This window comes from Diorhabda sublineata, chromosome 7, assembly GCF_026230105.1.
Source record: "Diorhabda sublineata isolate icDioSubl1.1 chromosome 7, icDioSubl1.1, whole genome shotgun sequence".
Taxonomy (NCBI): domain Eukaryota; kingdom Metazoa; phylum Arthropoda; class Insecta; order Coleoptera; family Chrysomelidae; genus Diorhabda; species Diorhabda sublineata.
In genome coordinates, this window is record NC_079480.1 from 3,088,692 (window position 1) to 3,111,125 (window position 22,434).

Consider the following 22,434-nt stretch of genomic DNA (forward strand, 5'->3'; position numbering starts at 1 on the left):
ACCTAAGTAGCTTATTTCACACACATAAATAAATAACAAAAAATAACAAAACATATGTTTTGAAATGCTCCTTTTTTTATGTAATATATGGTCTTGAACAATAGAGGGAATATGCGAATACAATATGACTCTGGCTGGGTGCCGAAAGGCAAAAGGCCAAATTTAGAAAGCCCGAAGAAGTAGACAATTTGAGGTTATATTAGTGTTTACAATAAAAATTGAGGGTTTGTTGTGATTTGTGTTCAAATGGATACTAGTGTTTGCAAGATAATTTAAACGTTAAAATTAAGTGTTATTACCACTACTAGGTAATGTATATAGTAGTTGAATGAAAATTTATTCTCCATAGTGAAGGAAAACATTCTTCATGACTGTCTTCATTTTACTAACAGGTAAATTGAGAGTTTAAAAAAACTTTTCGTTATTACCCTCTCTACTATTACAAAATATAAAACATTTTATAGGATTTTTCAACTTTCCAGCACACGTGTTGAAACACTTTTCAACACATGTGTGATATTGCTTGATTGACTTTCTTATTTTGATTGTTTTTATTTTTTCTTATGTTTCTTATATTGATCGTAGGAAAAATAGTGTATACAACTAGTTGGGAAGTGTACTTCGCATTCGTTACGTTTCAGTATCACATTATCTAATATACTAATACATTGAAGTATTCACATCCAGCCAAGTTTCGAGTGATACAAATCAAAACTGCTTACATCTAATTAATATCGAGTTTGGAAGTATCAAAGGAATGAACAAATTGCGGATACATCAGACAAATAAGCGTTTATGGTCCAGACTTTTTAAACATCGTAATATCAAAGGCTACGAGGAAACCTGTAGAGAGGAAATTAGCACTGAGGTAAACTGTAACTAAAGCTCAAGAAGTATCTAGTTCCGGAAAAGAAAAATATTACATACAAAATAAGAAAAGGACTATACGAAAATAAACGAAATACCACCAAACACATAACTTAAAAAAGTCTCCCAACTAGCAACAACTCTTCTATCATAAAAAATTTGAGACCCAATTTATTCAGTCATTACCTTAGGGTCTCAGTCTTCAATTATGATAGTAATTAGCAAACCTGACAACATTTCTTAGTAACCATATCAATATTGGAAAGCTTTTATATTTTAAATGAATAGATTGGTTTGGAAATGGAATTAATTGTGAGATACATTGTTTTTTTAATAAAGAAAAAGATCATTTGTATTTTCATGCGATGGCCAAGTCATCTGTGAGAATCGAAGCTCCTTAGCTCAAACATTATAAGGATTGTGTACATTTTTTTTACCGAAATACAGTATTTTTTAAAATAGGCTATAAAAAAATATTTTTTATTTTCTAAAAACTATATTTCTTTGCAGTTCTTGCAATTTTTTGTCTGAAATAAAAGAATTAATTATATTTAAAAACTTAGCTATCACATCAAAGTGTAATAGGTGTCAAATACAAAATCCCCAACAAAAATAGAACAGATCAAAAAATTCTTTAAATGTTGAAATTTGATATTGTCAACTTTGACATACTGCCCTACTGCTTCCCCGGTCTGCTACGCCCCACTTCAGTAGATCTAGTCGAATGCTCTGTGATGTGGACCATCCTTAATGCAGATTGACATGGTGTAAGACAACGTGCAAGAAATTGCATGGTCAAAATATTACCTAGATGAATATTGACATTATGCAAGTTTCCCACACATTATGGCTGCATTAACAAAAATTCCATAAGTAAAAGTAAACAAATTCCTAACCTCAGATTTCACATAATATTTTATGACTAGTAAAGAATACAAGGTGTGCTACTGCGCACTAGCTGTGAAGAAGCCAATGAGAATTCGCTACCAAAGAGATGCGCAGAACGAGTCTAAAATGAGCCCTCGGGAAGAACACACTTTTTATAGTAGAAATGAACATAACAAGCTGAGTAAACAAGAAAATAGTTGTCAGTGGATCACTGATATCTGCTACCGCCTTACTTATGAAATTTGATGGACAGTTTGGTTGATAAGCCGAAAGTAATTAGATCCCAAGAATTGTAAATGGCACCAAATCGATAATGTTGCATTTACGAGGACTTTCTTGTATGACTTGCACTGCACGTTGTATTGCATCATGTTTAAGCGGTCTTTAAAGTCATACGCAAGATTTTCAATATTTAACTGCTGCCACCGACTATAATGGACCTATGAACGCATCCCAATAGATTTTTTTACGAAGTCAACCCTTTAATAGTTTTAGAAATCATCATTAAGAGTCGCGATTGGTTATATTTTCTTTTATGGAGTTTTTGAACATTTATAATTCGTAATATTTTCGAATCGAATTTATGCTAAATAAAATCATTTGCAATAAATATGAAATATCAGTAGAAACAATGTTTGTTTGAATGGAAAGGTAAACAGGGTAAGTTTAGGTGGTATAGGCCAGCATACAAGGTACAATCGGCTTTCCCCATGAGGAGTTACACGAACTTGCCTCATAATTTAACATTAATGTGCGTTAACCAATAAGGGATGGAGATACTTGAAGAATTAGAATCAATTTAGAATTAAGTAAGCTTAATAAAGAAAAAGACACAATAAATGTTTCAAAAAATTAACGAATACGGTAGCCTGGACATTTGGGAGAAATTAATAAAGAAAGAACATCATAGAGGAAATAAAAGCTCCAGAAAAAGATCCAAACATCATTTTATTATAGTTAACTATGTTTCTTATTTACACATAATGCCTACCTTAAAATAACCGCTCTAAATGTGATAACAAAAAACGTTTATTCTTCTCGTGAATCGATTTTTTTCGTGTGATGTATCTTGTCAAGGATTTCTGACGAACTCATTAGAATAAATTTAAAATGAATTGTAAACAAAACTACTCTGGTGTCCAGACGACGTTTAATTGTGTCTTGCATTTATTGCATTGTTAATTATGTTAAATATTATTCCAACATGTTTTTTCACTAATAAGATTGAAAATATAAACTATTTTTTTAGTTTTTTGCTTCATACATATTTCAGAGTTAAATCAATTTTTTTAATTACATAGGTTTACTTTTTTAGCATTCGTAATCAGTGTGAAAACATACAAACTTGTCTTTATTTATTTATTGTCGAATAATGTAAGGGGTTTTTCCGAAACTATGATCCCTTGCCGTTCACTCTCGCAATCCTATATAACCTACTGTTACCCCATGGAATTATGGTTTATTAACACAGAAAAACTATAAAATTTTGAGCTTTTTTAGCGATAAAGATCCTGAACTTGTTTTCTCATCATATTCATCATCAGGATTTAAAACCCTTTGTTCGTGGAGCAAGATTTCTAATTCCGAAAGTGTTCTGAATATACATTCTCGGACCTGAGTAAGGATTTTCAATCCGGCGTATGTGCATTCATGTAATTTTGGCGAAATTTATCTTAAACTAACCTCCAACTTATGTGTTTTTCTACGTACTCGATACAATTCAGTTTAAAAAAGTAACAGCAAAGCCTAGAACACAAACCACAATCTAAAGATCAAATCAAACTGTTAACAATAGGTTAATTAGCAGTACCAAATATCACAGAAAGTTTAGATAAGTAACGGAGCATAAGAATATCAAGTTCATAAATCGGAGTAGGAAACTAAAGTCGTAAGAATGAAATGTGTTTGTAGATTGAGTTCTCAGACTCTACGTTTTAGTGAGGGCCGAGAGAGCTCTGAAGATGACCAGCACCCAGGTCGCTCTGTCATAATTTTAACTCCGGAAACGGTGACCCAAAATAACCAAATTGTGGGTGCACATCGTCGAATGAGCAATCCGGATGATTGCCGAGGCTGTAAACGTCGATAAAGAAACGGTTAGAAAAATTTTACACGAGGAATCACACATGACAAAAGTCTGAGCGATGTTGGTGCCAAAAAGTCTCCTAACCAAACGCTCTTGCGTCAACGGGTCTGCTCAGATTTCCTTGAAAGGTTAGAAAAGGATTTGCTTTGAAGGGGACCCGATTTGAGTTGATGGAAGTGGTAAAGCAAAAAACGTCAGAGCCTCTCACCAAAGAAAGAATTCCAGCACGTATGGAAATATTCGGAATACAATAAGAATGAAATGTGTTTGTAGATTGAGTTCTCAGACTACGTTTTAGTGATGGCCGAGAGAGCACTGAAGATGAGCAGCACCCAGGTCGCTCTGTCATAATTTTAACTCCGGAAACGGTGACCCAAAATAACCAAATTGTGGGTGCACATCGTCGAATGAGCAATCCGGATGATTGCCGAGGCTGTAAACGTCGATAAAGAAACGGTTAGAAAAATTTTACACGAGGAATCACACATGACAAAAGTCTGAGCGATGTTGGTGCCAAAAAGTCTCCTAACCAAACGCTCTTGCGTCAACGGGTCTGCTCAGATTTCCTTGGAAGGTTAGAAAAGGATTTGCTTTGAAGGGGACCCGATTTGAGTTGATGGAAGTGGTAAAGCAAAAAACGTCAGAGCCTCTCACCAAAGAAAGAATTCCAGCACGTATGGAAATATTCGGAATACAGTAAGAATGAAATGTGTTTGTAGATTGAGTTCTCAGACTACGTTTTAGTGATGGCCGAGAGAGCACTGAAGATGACCAGCACCCAGGTCGCTCTGTCATAATTTTAACTCCGGAAACGGTGACCCAAAATAACCAAATTGTGGGTGCACATCGTCGAATGAGCATCCGGATGATTGCCGAGGCTGTAAACGCCGATAAAGAAACGGTTAGAAAAATTTTACACGAGGAATCACACATGACAAAAGTCTGAGCGATGTTGGTGCCAAAAAGTCTCCTAACCAAACGCTCTTGCGTCAACGGGTCTGCTCAGATTTCCTTGAAAGGTTAGAAAAGGATTTGCTTTGAAGGGGACCCGATTTGAGTTGATGGAAGTGGTAAAGCAAAAAACGTCAGAGCCTCTCACCAAAGAAAGAATTCCAGCACGTATGGAAATATTCGGAATACAGTAAGAATGAAATGTGTTTGTAGATTGAGTTCTCAGACTACGTTTTAGTGATGGCCGAGAGAGCACTGAAGATGACCAGCACCCAGATCGCTCTGTCATAATTTTAACTCCGGAAACGGTGACCCAAAATAACCAAATTGTGGGTGCACATCGTCGAATGAGCATCCGGATGATTGCCGAGGCTGTAAACGTCGATAAAGAAACGGTTAGAAAAATTTTACACGAGGAATCACACATGACAAAAGTCTGAGCGATGTTGGTGCCAAAAAGTCTCCTAACCAAACGCTCTTGCGTCAACGGGTCTGCTCAGATTTCCTTGAAAGGTTAGAAAAGGATTTGCTTTGAAGGGGACCCGATTTGAGTTGATGGAAGTGGTAAAGCAAAAAACGTCAAAGCCTCTCACCAAAGAAGACTTCCAGCACGTATGGAAAGGTGTGTGGCGGGGAAAGGGGAGTATATTGAAGGGAAGCATTCGAATGTAGAATAATTTTTATAATAGAAACCCCTTTTCGTAACCAGTCTCGTTATTTAATAGCCAGATAGTATAAGATCGTTTTAACGGTAGTCCAATTTTGCCAAACTCTTGGCTAAAGTAGTAGTCGACGTAACCGTATTAATAGTCTAAGGATCAATATTATTTATTTCGGAGCGATAGCAATCAAATTTATTGGACTTTTTGCTCTGTTTTCTTAACAGAAAAAAATATTGGAAGTCGATGGAAAAAAAAACAGTAATTCATGATAATTTGCCGGAATATACTGATCATAAATATCAATGGTAACCCTAGCATTAAACCCTTTCGTAATTTCTATCGGAAATTAAAAATACTTACAAGAAATAAGCCATGATATGGTTAATAAAAAATTCAAATAGCACGAATTTGTCAAATTCGTTTACATTTATATGGATTTAGATACACGTTGTGAAGTAGAGTGAAGTATAACGCAAATAATAAGTGATACTTTTTAACATCTGCTAAATATAACCAAAACAAGCAAGCCAATGGGTCCTTAGGCCGTCCCTGTCCACCTACAATCGAATTTTAAAATTCTGCGAATTCGCGTGGCGCCTTTAATCTGTTTTTTAAATCTCGGACGCGCCTTTGATGAACTTTTTATTGTAGAAGTCGGTTTATTACAGTATTTCTTTTGAATAATTTCTAGGAAAGTCTATTTATTTATTTCTTGTGTTTCTTTTTCCTCTGGAGCTTTGTATAATTCTATTTGTGGTTTATATGTATATAAGTTTATGTAGCGCAGTAAGTTCAGTTTTAAATAAATAGTCGTAGTGAAAAAATTAGTAAAAGTAATCGTAGAAATTAGTTAAGTGATATTTATAAGTAAATTATTAAAGTTAAATGAGTAAATAAATTAAGAACGTTTATTAATTCACCCCACGAATAGAAAGAGTGTAAATAAATACGAAAAACTTTACAATATTATTATATATTATATCATTAGTAGCTTTATAATGAAATTTTATTATCCATCTCCCGTTAAAACCAGTGTCAACATCTTTAGTTTATTTGAAAATTATAAAATTTCCGAAACTTCTTAGATTTCTCAGAAGTGACGTTATTAGGTAAACGTCAATAAAATCCTACCGAAGAAAAACAAGCATTACGTCCGACCGGTGAAACTTGAATGGTTACGTAAATAAAAAAATAAAATTATAACCGACTGTATATTAAAGATTGCGATAAAGAAGTAATTAGCTAACTGGTTATGTAAATTGATAAACTGGTAAATTAACCTCGCGAAGAAAAAAATGTTTCGACACCAAAATCATTCATTATTTTAGGGATACTACAAGGTGTCCAAAAAGGGTATCGGGTATTTGTAAGTTCAACTAAACAAAAAATATTTATAAGCAATAAAAACTTTTATTGGTTTTGGATACCATATGAATTGGAAAAGATGATGTTATCCAAATGATGACCGTTACGTTGCTGGGACTCTTCTAAACTGGAACGAAGATTGGCGATAACACGTCGGCACAAAGTTCTTGATATTGCTGCCGTTTCTTACCTGATGAATTGACCTTCAAACTTCAGTTGAATTAAGTTCGTTGGATTATTTTGATAAACCTTACTTTTAAGGTATTCCCATACAAAATAGTCGAATGGGCTAAGGTCGGGGCTTCTGGGAGGTGAGTTAATGTTACCCCTTCGCGAAATGACTTTATTAGGGAATAATTCATTCACAACTTCCATCGAGGTATGGCAAGTGGCTCCATCTTGCTGGAACCACGTTCTTGAGTTGAAACCTGCAACTCTGGGACCAAAAAATTTCGCAACATATCGCAGTAACAGTCACTATTCACATTGATTGCTCGGCCTCGTTGATCTTCATGAAAATAAGGACTAATAATTCCTTTAGCAGACATAGCGGCCCAAACAACGACCTTTGAGCTGTGCAGGGGTCGTTCATGCTTTCGTCTCGGATTCTCGACTGCCCAGTACCGACAATTCTGCTTATCAACATGACCATTCAGGTGAAAATTTGGTTCGTCGCTGAACAGTAAGTTGTTAAATCGCCGCATCATTTCGTTCGCAAAATTCAGTCGATTAGCATAGTCCGTATCCTTCAATTCTTGAACCAATTGAATTTTATAGGCTTTCAAATGCAAATATTCCTTTAAAATCAAATGTAAGGACGATTTTTTGATGTTTGGATGAATGGACGGTTCAACTTCTGAACGAGGGCGACCAGAGTTTTGAATTTTAAATGTCGCATCTGTATTATCGAACATCCTGATCCATTTCCTAATGCTATCGTTACTTGGCGTGGCGTGGCGTGTACGATATTCCGCACGATACAGACGTCGAGCAGTCACTATTCAATCACCGTTACGATAATACGCTCGTACGCAAAATGCGCGATGCATCCCCGACTACTTTTCCATCGTGACTAAAACTTCACAAAATGGCGGACGCCACGAACTCCTTCCTGTTCCTTTTCGTCGCTCCGTTTCGAATGTCTGTCTACTTAATACTAATAAAAAAAGAACGTGGCTAGGATCGTTACAATGAATTTGAAAATGACGACGTAAATCTGCCATATTATGTGCGAAGAAGATAATTATTTTGGTGTCGAATTAATACTTTGAATCAATTTTTTTAGAGCATCCCAACAGTCAACTGATATCAAGCTTTTAAGTTTTGGTTCGGTTACCAAAGTGCATTGATGTAGGTGGTGATTACTTCCAAAGTAAATCAAATTATATTTCATAGATTAAAAATCATTTTCCCAAAAAGAGAATTTCGATCAGTTAAACCAACAAAAAGAACAAGAACATTGGAGTATACACGCGAAGATTGTCTATAAATGAGAGGAACCTGGTAGATTTAGATGCTCCAATTCGCTCTTCCAACTTCCAAATCTATGAGTTTGCTTGATTTTTTTAAACTAACATATCACTCGTCATCAGGTTTTATTATTTTACAAACGTAAAGACGAAAATTTTCTCGAGTTTTTCCATATACTGAAAGTCAAAGTCACTGACTGAAATGTCATCGTTTGCGGTTGATTCACGTTCAGTTTCATCTTCAGATGTGCGTGACAACACCAACTTAGCATCACTGTTTGGTAAAGAATAAATATCTGACAACAGACAACTGTCTGCTGCATGATTTCTTTCTTTCTCTGTACGGTGCTGTGTACCTATTTACCGCGCACTTCAGAAAATGCTAACGTCATAACCTAAAAAATTCTTCTTCTTCTTCCATGTATTAGACGTAGTCGCCTGTTTTATCTTCGACATCTTTGCCTCAAGGTTGTCGCTCCACCTTTTTCTGGATCGGCCGGTACTCCTTCCTAATGTGCTCATTCCATTCTTTCTTTCTTGATAGAATCCATTCGTTGACGTCATCTATTTTAAACAATCTTCTGATACTCTCACTTCTTTACCTGTCCACTAGGGTTTTTCCGGCTATCCTGCGTAGCATTTTCATCTCTGCTGTTTCCTTCATTCTCTTACTTCGTTCTCTACCTCTCCAAATCCTGAAATCTCTATTCCTAGGTATTTGAATTTCATTATTTAGTGAATTATCTAGTCGTCTACTACACTTTGTTTTCGACGCAGATATTATCATATTGAAAGAATTATCTGTGCAGTTAAACACATGTAAAAGCCTTTGAAGATCATCATCATTTTTTGCGACTAGAACAGCACCATCAGTGTAACATAATATTCGTTGCTGGAAAGTGTTGAGGCTAAAATAATTTGAATAACAATGATAGCTTCACATTTATAGGTTAAGTTTGTGGACATCATGTGAAAACTGTTGAATTTCTCAATGCCAGAACCAATCAGTCAAAAGTACTACCAACAGAACAAAACCAAATAATATTCTTATTCATCATTGTTGATATTATTGTCCTTCCTAGAATTAAATTTCGAATGATGTTACGGGCTGAGGATTCAAATAAAACTGTCCAAGAGTTTTTTAAAATGCTAACGTTTCGATTTTTTATTTGATTTTCAACAATACTCTTGAGCCATATGTGGCATTTTAAAAAACAGCGCCACACCATAAGACTGATGCCAATAAAATCAAAGATATTGGCTTTCATATAACTATAGATTAATATTGAAGATTTTTTTTTGTAGGATTGAAAAATGTTGAATTAAAGAAGACATAATCAGATAGAGGAACAAACTATTTAAATGAAAAGATAAATATTAGTTTAGTACTAGCCAAAAAACATTTTTGACGTCAACTTATTAAATATTCATTTAATAACCTTGTTTAATCACTGATATTCTACATTCAGTTTTAAGAATAGTGAAGCCGGTCAATAATTATCGAAGATGTTTTGATTTTTCATATAATCAATAATATCGAAAAAAAAAACACAGCGATTACATTGTTTTTAATAAATTAAAATAGTGTTCAAGGAGGACAAGCAAAGCTGGACTATATATTTTTCAAAACAATTCATGAGCGACAAACATAAATACATAATGCAGATCAGTACTTCACTGTAAGCCCATGTAAGCTTGTAGAATTGACTCTACATGATTTCAGTGTCACTAGCATGTCAAGAATTTTAAAGTACCAAAAATTGACATCGCAAGCCATATGGACACAACTTGGCAACGTTTTATTTAGACAGATAATTCCCAATGCATCTATGTCCATGTATTGATCACAGTTAATACATGAAAATTTATTGCTAGATGTGAAAACGCTAATAAATTAGCAAATATAAGTAGTTTAACAGATCAATTTGATGAAGTACTTTGTGATAATCGACTATGATCAGGTTAACCATTTGTCTTTTTTGAAATTATTCATTTCACTTCCATGGCGGTCTACTATTAATTCTCATGAACAATATCATTGATACGTTACTCAGGTTTGCGGCATTTCAGCGCAAATTTTTGTCGGAAATTTGATCGCAACGTTCGCAAACTGTGATCGATATCTCGAGATGGGTTAGTACCTGCAATCAGCTGATGGGTGACCTACCCGAAACTGGAATATAGTTTCCGAAAAGTCCTATTTAGATGATCATTTGTATGATACTCGTAGTCCACGTAGAGAATATCTTTACTTGTGGAAGAATTACTCATTCTATTGACAAGTTTTTATAACTCATTTGCTATTTTATCTTTCTCAGGTACTCTGTTATTTTTTACGGCGACTGTACACTCTCGAGCTAATGTTGTCGCGAACCCTCACTGAGCCCTCTCGCCCAAGAGACTCATCCATGATCGCTACCATGTTTACTACCGTCTGTTCAGTTGCGGTTGCGAACGCTGAGAGGATGGATACATTAGAAGTAGATGTAGATTTCAAAGAATTCTGAATTTTTCGTAGGTGTCCTCTGTACGTTACCATTTAAGAACCTTTCTTTTCCCTCAGTTTTCAGTCTGCTCCGATGTCTTAACCCAATCATCAGGCAACTTTCCCAGGCAAACTCGCTGGAGTACGGGAGAGTGTACAGCAATGCTTTCGGTTCCCTCGCGAGACATGCCGAGAAACTTTGACTCTGGTACAAAAAACTGAAGTGAGGCATGTTTCGAGACGTCTTGCAGAAAGTGTACAGCCGCCATTAATGTTTTTAAAACACTACAGATTTCATCATTTGAAAAATATAAATCTTGTTCGGGATGTAAGGTGTTCTGATCTGTTAAATCTATTGTTTGTGTAAAAAAATTTCTGAAATCATGAAGGGTTCCTAGTTTTTTTCTTATGTTGTTTTGGTATACGTATTCTCCATTTTTTGGGTATTTAGGTATAATATTGTTTGGCAATTTGGTACTTGAGACCTGCATTTTCTTAGAATTTTGATTTGATTAGGTTTTTCTTTGTTTTATTTAGACACTCAGTATCTTTTGAAAAATGCTATCATACTATGGTTTTGATCTGGTGTTTTGGTAACCTATTCGATCTAATAGTGTCGTTTAGCTGATTATGTAAATCTTCTGCTTAGTTTGAATGTCGTATTAAAAAATTTTGTTTATGTATCAAAATACCTTGATGGAGTCCCTTTTAACAATTACTTCAGTGTATGTATACATCCCAAATGACAGCAATTTCTGATACTATGTATGTATCCAGGGCCGGATTAAGATTTATAAGGCCCGGGGCTAAAATAATGACGGGGCCCCCTTAAGGAATTCGAAAACCCGGAAAAATTCACAAAATAATATCAATACGTTAGATTCGTGGTATCAACACATCAAAAAATACAGAATGATTCCCAAATGATGGGACCCTCTTGGACCTGGGGCCCGGGGCTATAGCCCCCCCAAGCCCCTAGCTTAATCCGGCCCTGTGTGTATCCTAAACTAACCTAACCTAATCTGGTCATACCTAGGAAAAAGCTCAAGCTTTCAAGGGCTTCCGTGAATGGTGTCACTAGTCTATTTAACCATTCTAAAGATACGAGGCTGTAAGAAAGATACTTTTAAATAGAAGTGTATAATTCTTTGTGTGTGTGTTTCTTTTTTTGGTAATTCAAAATCTATTTTACTTTGATTTTAATGTAAAGAAAAGTACCTATATCTGTTATATTGTTTTTTTAGCAACAATACATATAAAATAACCTTGTTCAAGCTATTTGTAATAAAAATAAAACTTTAATTATTGCTTAATTGTGTTATTTACTATAAACAAGGTTTTCTCATTATGGAAAATCTACTTCCTTTGAAACATTAAAAATACTGATGGATAATATACTGATTCACTATTGTTTTTTTCAATTTGTTTTAACAAACATTATTTCAAGCTTATTTTTAGTATGAAATATTTCATTGTTTAGCAAATAGTAATTATTTAGTAGAATATTTGAATAATTTATATCGAAATAATGCTAAACACTTACTTGCTATGATTTTCTACGTTAGATGGATATTTTTACCGTCAAAGATTGTAAAGGAAGTTGTTGAGGAACATCGTTGGGAGATTAAAAACGAATAATGAGTTTTGGAGAAGAAGAACTGAAGAGTCTTTGTGAATACCCATCAGTAACCAGTTTTGTTAAAGCTCATACGATGAAATGGTTGAGGTATACTAAAAGAACACCAATAGATATGCAGATGGGGTCATTAAAAAAGGGGTAGGAGGCGAAAGAACAAGAGGGGGAACAAAGAAAATATGCAGTTTATATTTTCTTGTTTATTGAAATAATTTCACCTGAACGATTGACCGTTTGGAATAAATTCATGGTGCACCATGTCCACTCGACATTGTTTTTGCAAAAGAATCAGATCTGTTGGTACTAGTCCAAATTGATACGCTTCATACCAAAAACATTGAATGAAATATATTGAATTCAATCATAAGAGATGTTAAGAGCTTCAGCTTCCTCTCGGGTGCCGACACGGCAAGTTTTTGACTGCTTCATTCCCTTCATCGAATACTTCTGCAACATTTCCAACGAATCCGTAGCCGTAATTCCATTGGAAACATAAAAATTTTTGCCAAACTCGTTGCTCAACTTGTTCCCCATAGTCAATATCACCAGACAAACTTTTTGCGTCTTAAATACACGCTATAATTGAAATATGTCAGCATACGACTACAAGTATCACCAAAAAAATAATATTGGTCGAAAATCTTTATTGAGTTTTACCAAAGAAACGTTTTCTAATTACTATATGTTTATATTGGATCATTCTATAGTTTTAACAATACTATAGAATAATATTGAAATCAAATTTCATCAGGCTCAAATTGGAATTACAAATGGCATGGGAAACAAATTAAACACTTCACTACTTCATCATAAAAATCTGTGATTCTTGACCAACGTATGAAAAAAATCTTAACGATCTAATTTATGTTTTATGTTTAATTTTCATTGAAAAAAGCGAGTTTCTTAATAACATATTAAACTTCCAGTTCTAGCCAATACTAAAATATTCCGATACCAAATATGTATTTACAAAGCTATTACGACAAAATCTTTAATTATTATAGTATACAATATGAGTCAGTAATTTATAATAAATAGTTCAAATACTTTTTTGTGGAAAAATACTCGTATTTTAACAAAGTATCCTAGTTTAGAGATATGAAGTCATCGTTTATTTTGTTACCCTGTCTTTTTTACACGGTCGGTAAAGTTGTACATTAATGCAAATAACAAATTCTCATTCATTACCAATTATAACAAAAATGAAATTGGAAAATGTCATGTTTTGATATTTGGACAACTTGTATACCTACATTATCATTAAATAATAATTAAAAAAAATCAAAAAACCTGCCTGCATGGATAACTACAATTAAAAATCAACTGAAAAGTCTGAAACAAGATGAAAATTCAATGATGAGGTATTTTAAAAAAATAATGATTAGGTACCAGAAACATAAATTGAAACAGTACCAAACCAATGTACGGTAATTATACACTTTCACGGTCACCTGGTTTTTTGGCTCTAGAAAATCGAAAAATGGATGGATTTTAATGATCTTGGTCTCAAAATGTTCCATTTATAAAAAAAATTAGTAGAAGTAGCTGGAATAAAAGTTTCTCATAGTTTTACTGTTTTAAATCGTAAAAAATACGGTTTTGCAAAATAATCCTTTACAAAAAATTATGGTAATTATACACTTTCACGGTCACCTGGTTTTTTGGCTCTAGAAAATCGAAAAATGGATGGATTTTAATGATCTTGGTCTCAAAATGTTCCATTTATAAAAAAAATTAGTACAAATAGCTGGAATGAAAATTTCTCATAGTTTTACTGTTTTAAATCGTAAAAAAACGGTTTTGCAAAATAATCCTTTACAAAAAATTATCTCATTATCAGATAAAGTTCTTATATTTTTTTGTATTCTACATAAATTAATAAACAATTTAAAAAAAAATCCAAAAAGAATGATTTTTTCAGTTTTTATAGCTTAAAATGAAATCGATGAAAAACAATCAATTTTCGTGAATAGTTTCGTACTATATTCTTCAATGTTAATAGTTTTTGGACCATTAAAAATCGAAAAATAGATAAATTTTATAATTCTGGTCTTAAAATGTACCATTTTACGACGAATTTATGAAAAACACGGGGGTAGTGGCTGAATTTGCGGTTTTTAATAGTTTTAAACCTTAAATAGTAGAAAAACTTTTTTTTTCTTCAAAATATTCATTTTTTTATGTAAATTGCGAAAAAAATATACGAACTTGATTCCACGACGTCAGAAACAGTTACGAAGGATTATATGTAGAAAGTCATTTTTTTTGCTGTAAAAACTGTAAATAATATTTAATTTTTTTAATTTTCGTATTTTTTTTATAAATCCGCCGTAAAATGGAACATTTTGAGACCAAGATCATTAAAATCCATCCATTTTTCGATTTTCTAGAGCCAAAAAACCAGGTGACCGTGAAAGTGTATAATTACCCAATGCACCTGCATATTGTACACTTAGAAATATCAGCACGGCGGTTTTTTCACTTTTTTGCAGCATTATAAACAGAATTACATTCGAAGGCTTGCACAAAGAGATAATAATTTATCATAGTATTCAATTTCATGCCTCCCACTGCAATTCTGTTTATAATGTTGCAAAAAAGTGAAAAAACTACAGTGCTGATATTTCTAAGTGTACATTGGTTTGGTACTGTTTCAATTTATGTTTCTGGTTTTGAGTACCTAATCATTATTTTTTTAAAATACCTTATCATTGAATTTTCATCTTGTTTCAGTCTTTTCAGTTGATTTTTAATTGTAATTATCCATGCAGGCGGATTTTTTGATTTTTTTTTAATTATTATTTCAATTATGTCTTTTTAGTTAAGATTACGTAACCGGATTAATTCCTTGAATGAGTTTATGTCGTGTGGTTGATTAAGCAATTTGTTAGGGTCAAGAGAACTAATAGCAAGTCCGGAGAGAGTCTTCACTCTGCTCAAAGCAACGTAAGCTCGACCTTTTGCAAATAAATTTCTACATAAATCTACAACTGCTCGGTCTAAAGTTGTGTCCTGTAATTTATGCACCGTCATTCGTCGCTCGATCTTGCCTTTACCACGTAAAGCATCAAATTCTGTAGTACAAGGCTCTATCCGGACTCCAATACCAGGTCGTTTCCCTGTTATATTTGGGTCATCGAACTCCACAAATACTGCTTGTGGCAGTTCTCCCGGCTCCAACTGCTCTCTGCGTAGTGATGGCCAATCTCTTCGTCGGATAACACCCATAGCACCGTTAACCAGCCCATGGTTAACGCTCGAGAGCCTACACCTAATTTGAGTTGGTTTGGTATACCACCTGTTTTATTGGGATCTTCAGGTAAGTATTCCTCTCGTGGTTTTTGACCATATATTTTAGGATCCAATGAGATGTCTACAGCACTAACGGTGTATACTTTTGTGAGCTTTTCTAACTTTTTTGTCATAGTCGCGTTATATGCATCAACCAGTCTGGTTGTTGGGAAAATTCTGACAGCTTCTCCATCGTCAAATGGCCCTATCAACGGTACTCTGCGGTTTTCTATGATAGATAACTGCTGCATTGTAAGTCTCTCCAACGCGAAGACTGTTTAATATGTCCACAAAAGTTGTATCTCCAGCTTGCCTCATATTTTGGGGCAAGTCACAAAAACTGAACAAATTCCAAAGATAACCTTTCCGTCTGACGAAAGCAATAAGATCCCCCAGAAACCTTAGACACTGAAGGCAACTGCATAAGATCTCCAAAAAGTAAAACACTGACTCCGCCGAATATAGCTTCATTTTCTTTATATTGTTGAAGCCGCAAATGTACGTTTCGGAGTCTTAAATATGGCACCATAGATATTTCGTCTATTATTTATCGTTCCATTCAATATTAAAACTGCAAGTTATATACATATTTACAATCAGTGTTTAAATTTCTTCATTTTAATACCCAACTCGATATGCTTGGTAATAAAAAAAATTTTTTAACCTCACAACATGGCGTCCAAAATCCGCCATTTTGATTTTTTTTAAATGTGTCCTATCTAAGAACACTTGGGCTAATGGAACGAATCTAACGATACCTCAAATGTGAAAATCCGTTTAGCGGTTCGGCAGATACAAGGTAATAAAGAATATTAAATACATTCAAGATACGCGTTAAAAACATAACCCTTCCTGGCAGTCGGGTAAAATGCGTTTGCTCAACACAATGGAACAAAATGGGAAAATGGGGATTTATTACTCCACATCCGAAGCAAAAGAACAATCAAAACAATGGACTGAAAAGGCAGAACCGGCTCCAAAGAAGTCAAAAATCGTTCCATTTGTAGATAAGGTCATGGTGTCGGTTTTTTGGAACGCGCGTGGAATAATTTCTATTAACTTCCTCGAAAAAGAAAAAACTCTCAACGATAAGTGTTATGCGAACTTATTACAACGTTTGACCGCCAGATTTAGCATCCTCGGGTTAATAGCAATTTTGAGGAGCTTGACAATTCTTCTCCTTCTTCTTCTCTGACAAATAGCTAACTTGTAGCGTTTGCTCAACACAATGGAACAAAAACATCGTCGTGAAGTTGTTTGGGATAATGGGGATTTATTACTCCACATCCGAAGCAAAAGAACAATCAAAACAATGGACTGAAAAGGCAGAACCGGCTCCAAAGAAGTCAAAAATCGTTCCATTTGTAGATAAGGTCATGGTGTCGGTTTTTTGGAACGCGCGTGGAATAATTTCTATTAACTTCCTCGAAAAAGAAAAAACTCTCAACGATAAGTGTTATGCGAACTTATTACAACGTTTGACCGCCAGATTTAGCATCCTCGGGTTAACAGCAATTTTGAGGAGCTTCACAATTCTTCTTCTTCTTCTCCTCTGACAAATAGCTAGCTTGTAGCGTTTGCTCAACACAATGGAACAAAAACATCGTCATGAAGTTGTTTGGGGTAATGGGGATTTATTACTCCACATCCGAAGCAAAAGAACAATCAAAACAATGGACTGAAAAGGCAGAACCGGCTCCAAAGAAGGCAAAAATCGTTCCATTTGTAGATAAGGTCATGGTGTCGGTTTTTTGGAACGCACGTGGGATAATTTCTATTAACTTCCTCGAAAAAGAAAAAACTCTCAACGATAAGTGTTATGCGAACTTATTACAACGTTTGACCGCCAGATTTAGCATCCTCGGGTTAACAGCAATTTTGAGGAGCTTCACAATTCTTCTTCTTCTTCTTCTCTGACAAATAGCTAACTTGTAGCGTTTGCTCAACACAATGGAACAAAAACATCGTCGTGAAGTTGTTTGGGATAATGGGGATTTATTACTCCACATCCGAAGCAAAAGAACAATCAAAACAATGGACTGAAAAGGCAGAACCGGCTCCAAAGAAGGCAAAAATCGTTCCATTTGTAGATAAGGTCATGGTGTCGGTTTTTTGGAACGCACGTGGGATAATTTCTATTAACTTCCTCGAAAAAGAAAAAACTCTCAACGATAAGTGTTATGCGACATATTACAACGTTTGACCGCCAGATTTAGCACCCTCGGGTTAATAGCAATTTTGAGGAGCTTGACAATTCTTCTTCTCTGACAAATAGCTAACTTGTATCGTTTGCTCAACACAATGGAACAAAATGGGAAAATGGGGATTTATTACTCCACATCCGAAGCAAAAGAACAATCAAAACAATGGACTGAAAAGGCAGAACCGGCTCCAAAGAAGTCAAAAATCGTTCCATTTGTAGATAAGGTCATGGTGTCGGTTTTTTGGAACGCGCGTGGAATAATTTCTATTAACTTCCTCGAAAAAGAAAAAACTCTCAACGATAAGTGTTATGCGAACTTATTACAACGTTTGACCGCCAGATTTAGCATCCTCGGGTTAATAGCAATTTTGAGGAGCTTGACAATTCTTATTATAAAATGAGTATCGAACTTATTGAACATCGCTGAGAAAAATGTAAGGAGATAAAAGGAGATTACGTTGGAAAATAAATTTCTGAGTTTTCTTTCTCGGGCCACGGAGCTTCCTCATATAAAATGAAGTTTGAAAATATAGTTTAATATCAATAACTAACTTGTAATTAAGTGATTGTTTGATACTTCTTTTTACATCTTTGTTATTTTTTATTATCGGTTACGTAGAATTTGACACACCCTATAAAAATAGTCATAGTGAATATAATTGTGTTACTATTTAATATAATCAACAATATATTCCAAATTACAGACTCTTTGTATAGTAAGATACCAAAACATCTAATTATACTGAATATATAGACAAAGATGTATTTATTTTTAATTATAGATACCAGTATAAATATCTACTTATGCTATAACCAGTATTTTCAGTTTCAATAATTTTTTTTTCATTTTTTTCATTAATTGTATGGCTCTATCAAAACAGAAAAAGCTTCAAAATAAAATTATGCTTATTTATTATAATAGACAAGGAATGAATTTTGATTTACAAAGAAATGTATTTAGAAGTATTACAAGATCGAAAGCATGATCTCATCCGAATAAAAAATAATCCGAGTGAGTTAATATGGCGAATATGACGCATGAGGTAGCAATTCAAACCTTGGGTTTATGAATTTTAGACATTGCAATAACGGATGTGTGAGCTGGTGCATTGTCAGATGGAACGGTCTTTGCCTTCCTTGGAGCCGGCTCTCCACATCTTTCTTGTGTCCAAATTTTCAATTAATATGCGATGCTGCACTTCAAAAATGCAGCATCGCATGTCTGCTAGCTGGCGCTAGCATCCTGGACGGCTTGGTGGATTTTCTTCGACATTTCTGGAGTCGTCACCTCATTTGGTCGACCACTGCGATAACGAAGAAGCAATCTCACCCAAAGTAGAATCTAGTTCAGCTTTAATATTGGTTGGGCTTTCAAATAAAACTATTGTATCATACAATTGTATTTGTGTACTTTCTAATACAGTGGTATTTTTCAAGCAACTATTGCCATCTCTACATCAGGCCAAGTACTTCCGGGACCGGTACTCCTCGTACCGTACCGATTGAGTTTGAATTAATCCATAATGATCGACTTTCCTAGGATTAGCAATTCTTGAATGTGAGATAATAGGAATATGTATTCCAACATATATATAATGATATATATTTTAAAGTTTCATACTTTATATAGAAATTTTCATTTTTCATCCAATTTGTTGAAATAAGGTTGAAATTATCTTGAACCGGCACTGAAATATCCTCGATTGCCACAGATATATTTACATACTGTTTGTTTAGTTACAAATTAAATCAAAAAATTGAATGTCCGATACATACACAGACAAAAAATTTCGTTCCACGAAGGTTCCACTCAATTTCAAACTGGTTTAATTTTTTCAATAAAATGTAAATAAAAGTTTACGTCACATTGCGGACCATACTCTTATATAAGATTCTTTTCACTTGAGGTTGATTGTAGATCAAAAAGACATCTCGAAAAAGAAACTTGTATACTTATTACAAAATGAATCGTTGGTGTATATCGGTAGCATGTATGGTATTGGTAATTGTAGCGGTGGTGCATTGTTCTCCAAAGAGTTATGAAGAGAATTTGAAAACAATCAAGAGAATTGATATTGATCAAGTGCTGGGCAATGAAAGAATTATTAGAAACTACGTCGATTGTATCTTAGGAAAGAAACGTTGTACCAGTGAAGGGAATGCTCTAAAAGGTAAAATTAGATTTTATGTACTATAATTATCCATTATTTATAATAATGAAAAGTCTTCTAGAAAATGACGAAATTTTTCTTAAGCTGATCCTTTTTAATCATTATTTATTCTTAATTCTATATTTATATCTTAATTTATTATTAAATAATGCTGTTTTGAAAGTGGAACTGCTTTAAAATTTGAGCCGTCTCTGGTATAACCGAGGACACTTTAGCAAGGCAAATGATCTTGATGTAGCTCAAGGTTGGAAATCTAGTTTACCGAATGTACACATGATCATGTTCTTCATTCCATGGAAAATTTATTTCAAAATAGTCTCACAAGATAAACATATTAATATGACTTCGAATCAGAGACAAATCTTCTTGAAGCAGGTTATATTTTGGTTTTACTTGAACAGTTTTTTGGGAGAAGAGAATTTTTATCCCGTACCCATGAAAGAAATTTCTCCCCGTTCATATAAAAATGGAGGATTGTTCACATAAACTCACAAATGAAATTCAAGTATTAAAAGCGAATCTTTTTCTGTTCAATTATCCAGCAGCATTCACTGTGTGTTTTGATGTCTTTCTAAAAGTATTTTGGGATGTACCAACTTAATGGGGAGAGGACCCATACGTTTTTTATGATGTGCTGCTAGAAAGTTAGTTGTATAATCGAATGCCATTACTTCTAATGGGGCTCAGAGAATTAACACCCAAGTTTTCATCACACAAACCCACGGGATAACTTGTTAGATATATTTGTTTTTCACTATCACACACTTTCTCATATTAAAATAATACTTTTCAATATTAGACTTTCCTTCACAATGCATCGGCAAAGATTTTTCTGGCACGATTTTCATGTTAGAAAGAAATTGGCTAACAACTCAATATTCTTCCAAATAAATAGTACTCCAATCCAACATAAAAGAACTTATAAAACTCATTGAGTGAAATCAAATTCTTGTTTAGAGTTATAGAGGTCGAGGAATCCAGCCACTGAGTGCAGTTATGTTGCTTTGATGTCATTTCTCGTTACTACCCCTTTTGCATATAAAAATCTGGTGAGAAAACATTAGCTTTGCGTAAATAGATTTGAATCAATCGTACCAACTTGAGATATACCGCGTAAAAAAAGAAATTAGAGTATTAAAATCGTGATGATTGTTTTCAATTAGATTTTGGAATTGTCTTTATTCTTTAATTCCATCTCTTTCTCTATACTTAGCTTTATTATTGCAGTTCCAATTTATTTTATATCATTTTTCCATTTGCAGAAAGCTGGAAAGATGGTTTAGACAAAGGATGTGAAGATTGCGACGAAGAAGACAAGAGAAAGGTTAGGAAGATCTTGAAACACATGTACACAAAACACCGTGATTTATACGATGAATTAGCTGCCCATCTGGACAAAGATGGCAAATACAGGGACAAATACCAAGCTCAAATTGATGACATTCTCAAGGATCCCACGCTATGAAGAGAATGAGTATTTTCAAAAATAAATCAGATTAATAATCAAACTATGTCATAAAAATTTTCTATAAATCCAATATTTGTTATTGGTATATTTCGTAGAAATTCAAATTAAACTAGAAAACAGAAATGTTTAATTCAAGTTTTTCTATTAAAAATTGTTATTTTCAAATCATTTGAATAAATTTATTATTAAAATGAGCGTTGTATTATTAGAAAAAATTCCATTTTAACGTCAAATATATCAGTTGTTGTGAATTTATTTGTATATCTTGTAGTAAAAGTGAATATTTTTCACACTTAAAAAGCCTACTACAGTTTTCTTTGTGTACGTGAAAGGTTAACGACATTATTCTTTAGTGACGATGACATAAACGAGCTTTCTCTTTTATGTTGGTGACTGAGGATTGGTATACACAGAGAGAGTTTGAAATCAATATATTCAATAGTTCGAATATGTTTTTTCTATAAATGCTCGGACGGTAGATTTTTCACATACAAAAATGTATGTAGAGGGTTGCAATTTAGAAATATCGTTGATTTAATTCAATAGTACCATTATTTTTATAAGATGTACGAAGTTTTACATGACTACCAACTTTTTTTTAGACGACGCCATCAGAAAGTTGTTCGTTCTGTATTCATTTACATAACGACAGTTGCGTTTTGAGTGTTCCATGTAGTGAAAGTGACAGTTCCGTACTGCAAAACACTTTCGGGACGCTTTGGAGTGACAGTTGACAGTTTCACTTCGATGATTTTGCATAACCTTAAAGCTTATATAGATGACTCAATAACAGACAAGATTGAAATTGCTAACAGAATACTTTCTCCCACCACAAATACCAATCAATCAACAAATTCTATCGAAAATACAAAAACATCTACATATTGTATCG

General features: G+C 34.0%; 1 protein-coding gene across 3 annotated transcripts; it reads left to right on the forward strand.

Annotated features, from left to right (window-relative positions):
• The first annotated feature begins 181 nt into the window (after positions 1–181).
• Positions 182–21,733, forward strand: LOC130446775 (allergen Tha p 1-like). Of its 3 annotated transcripts, none has more exons than XM_056783226.1 (3): positions 182–392; positions 19,916–20,074; positions 21,337–21,733. In XM_056783226.1, exons 1-3 carry the CDS (start codon positions 368–370, stop codon positions 21,537–21,539), a joined length of 387 nt encoding a protein of 128 aa, XP_056639204.1. In that variant the 5' UTR covers positions 182–367; the 3' UTR covers positions 21,540–21,733. The 3 variants fall into 3 exon arrangements, with proteins under 3 accessions (XP_056639204.1, XP_056639202.1, XP_056639203.1); XM_056783224.1 differs by lacking the exon at positions 182–392 and adding an exon at positions 14,917–15,728; XM_056783225.1 differs by lacking the exon at positions 182–392 and having other exon boundaries at positions 16,682–20,074.
• Positions 21,734–22,434: the final 701 nt, after the last annotated feature.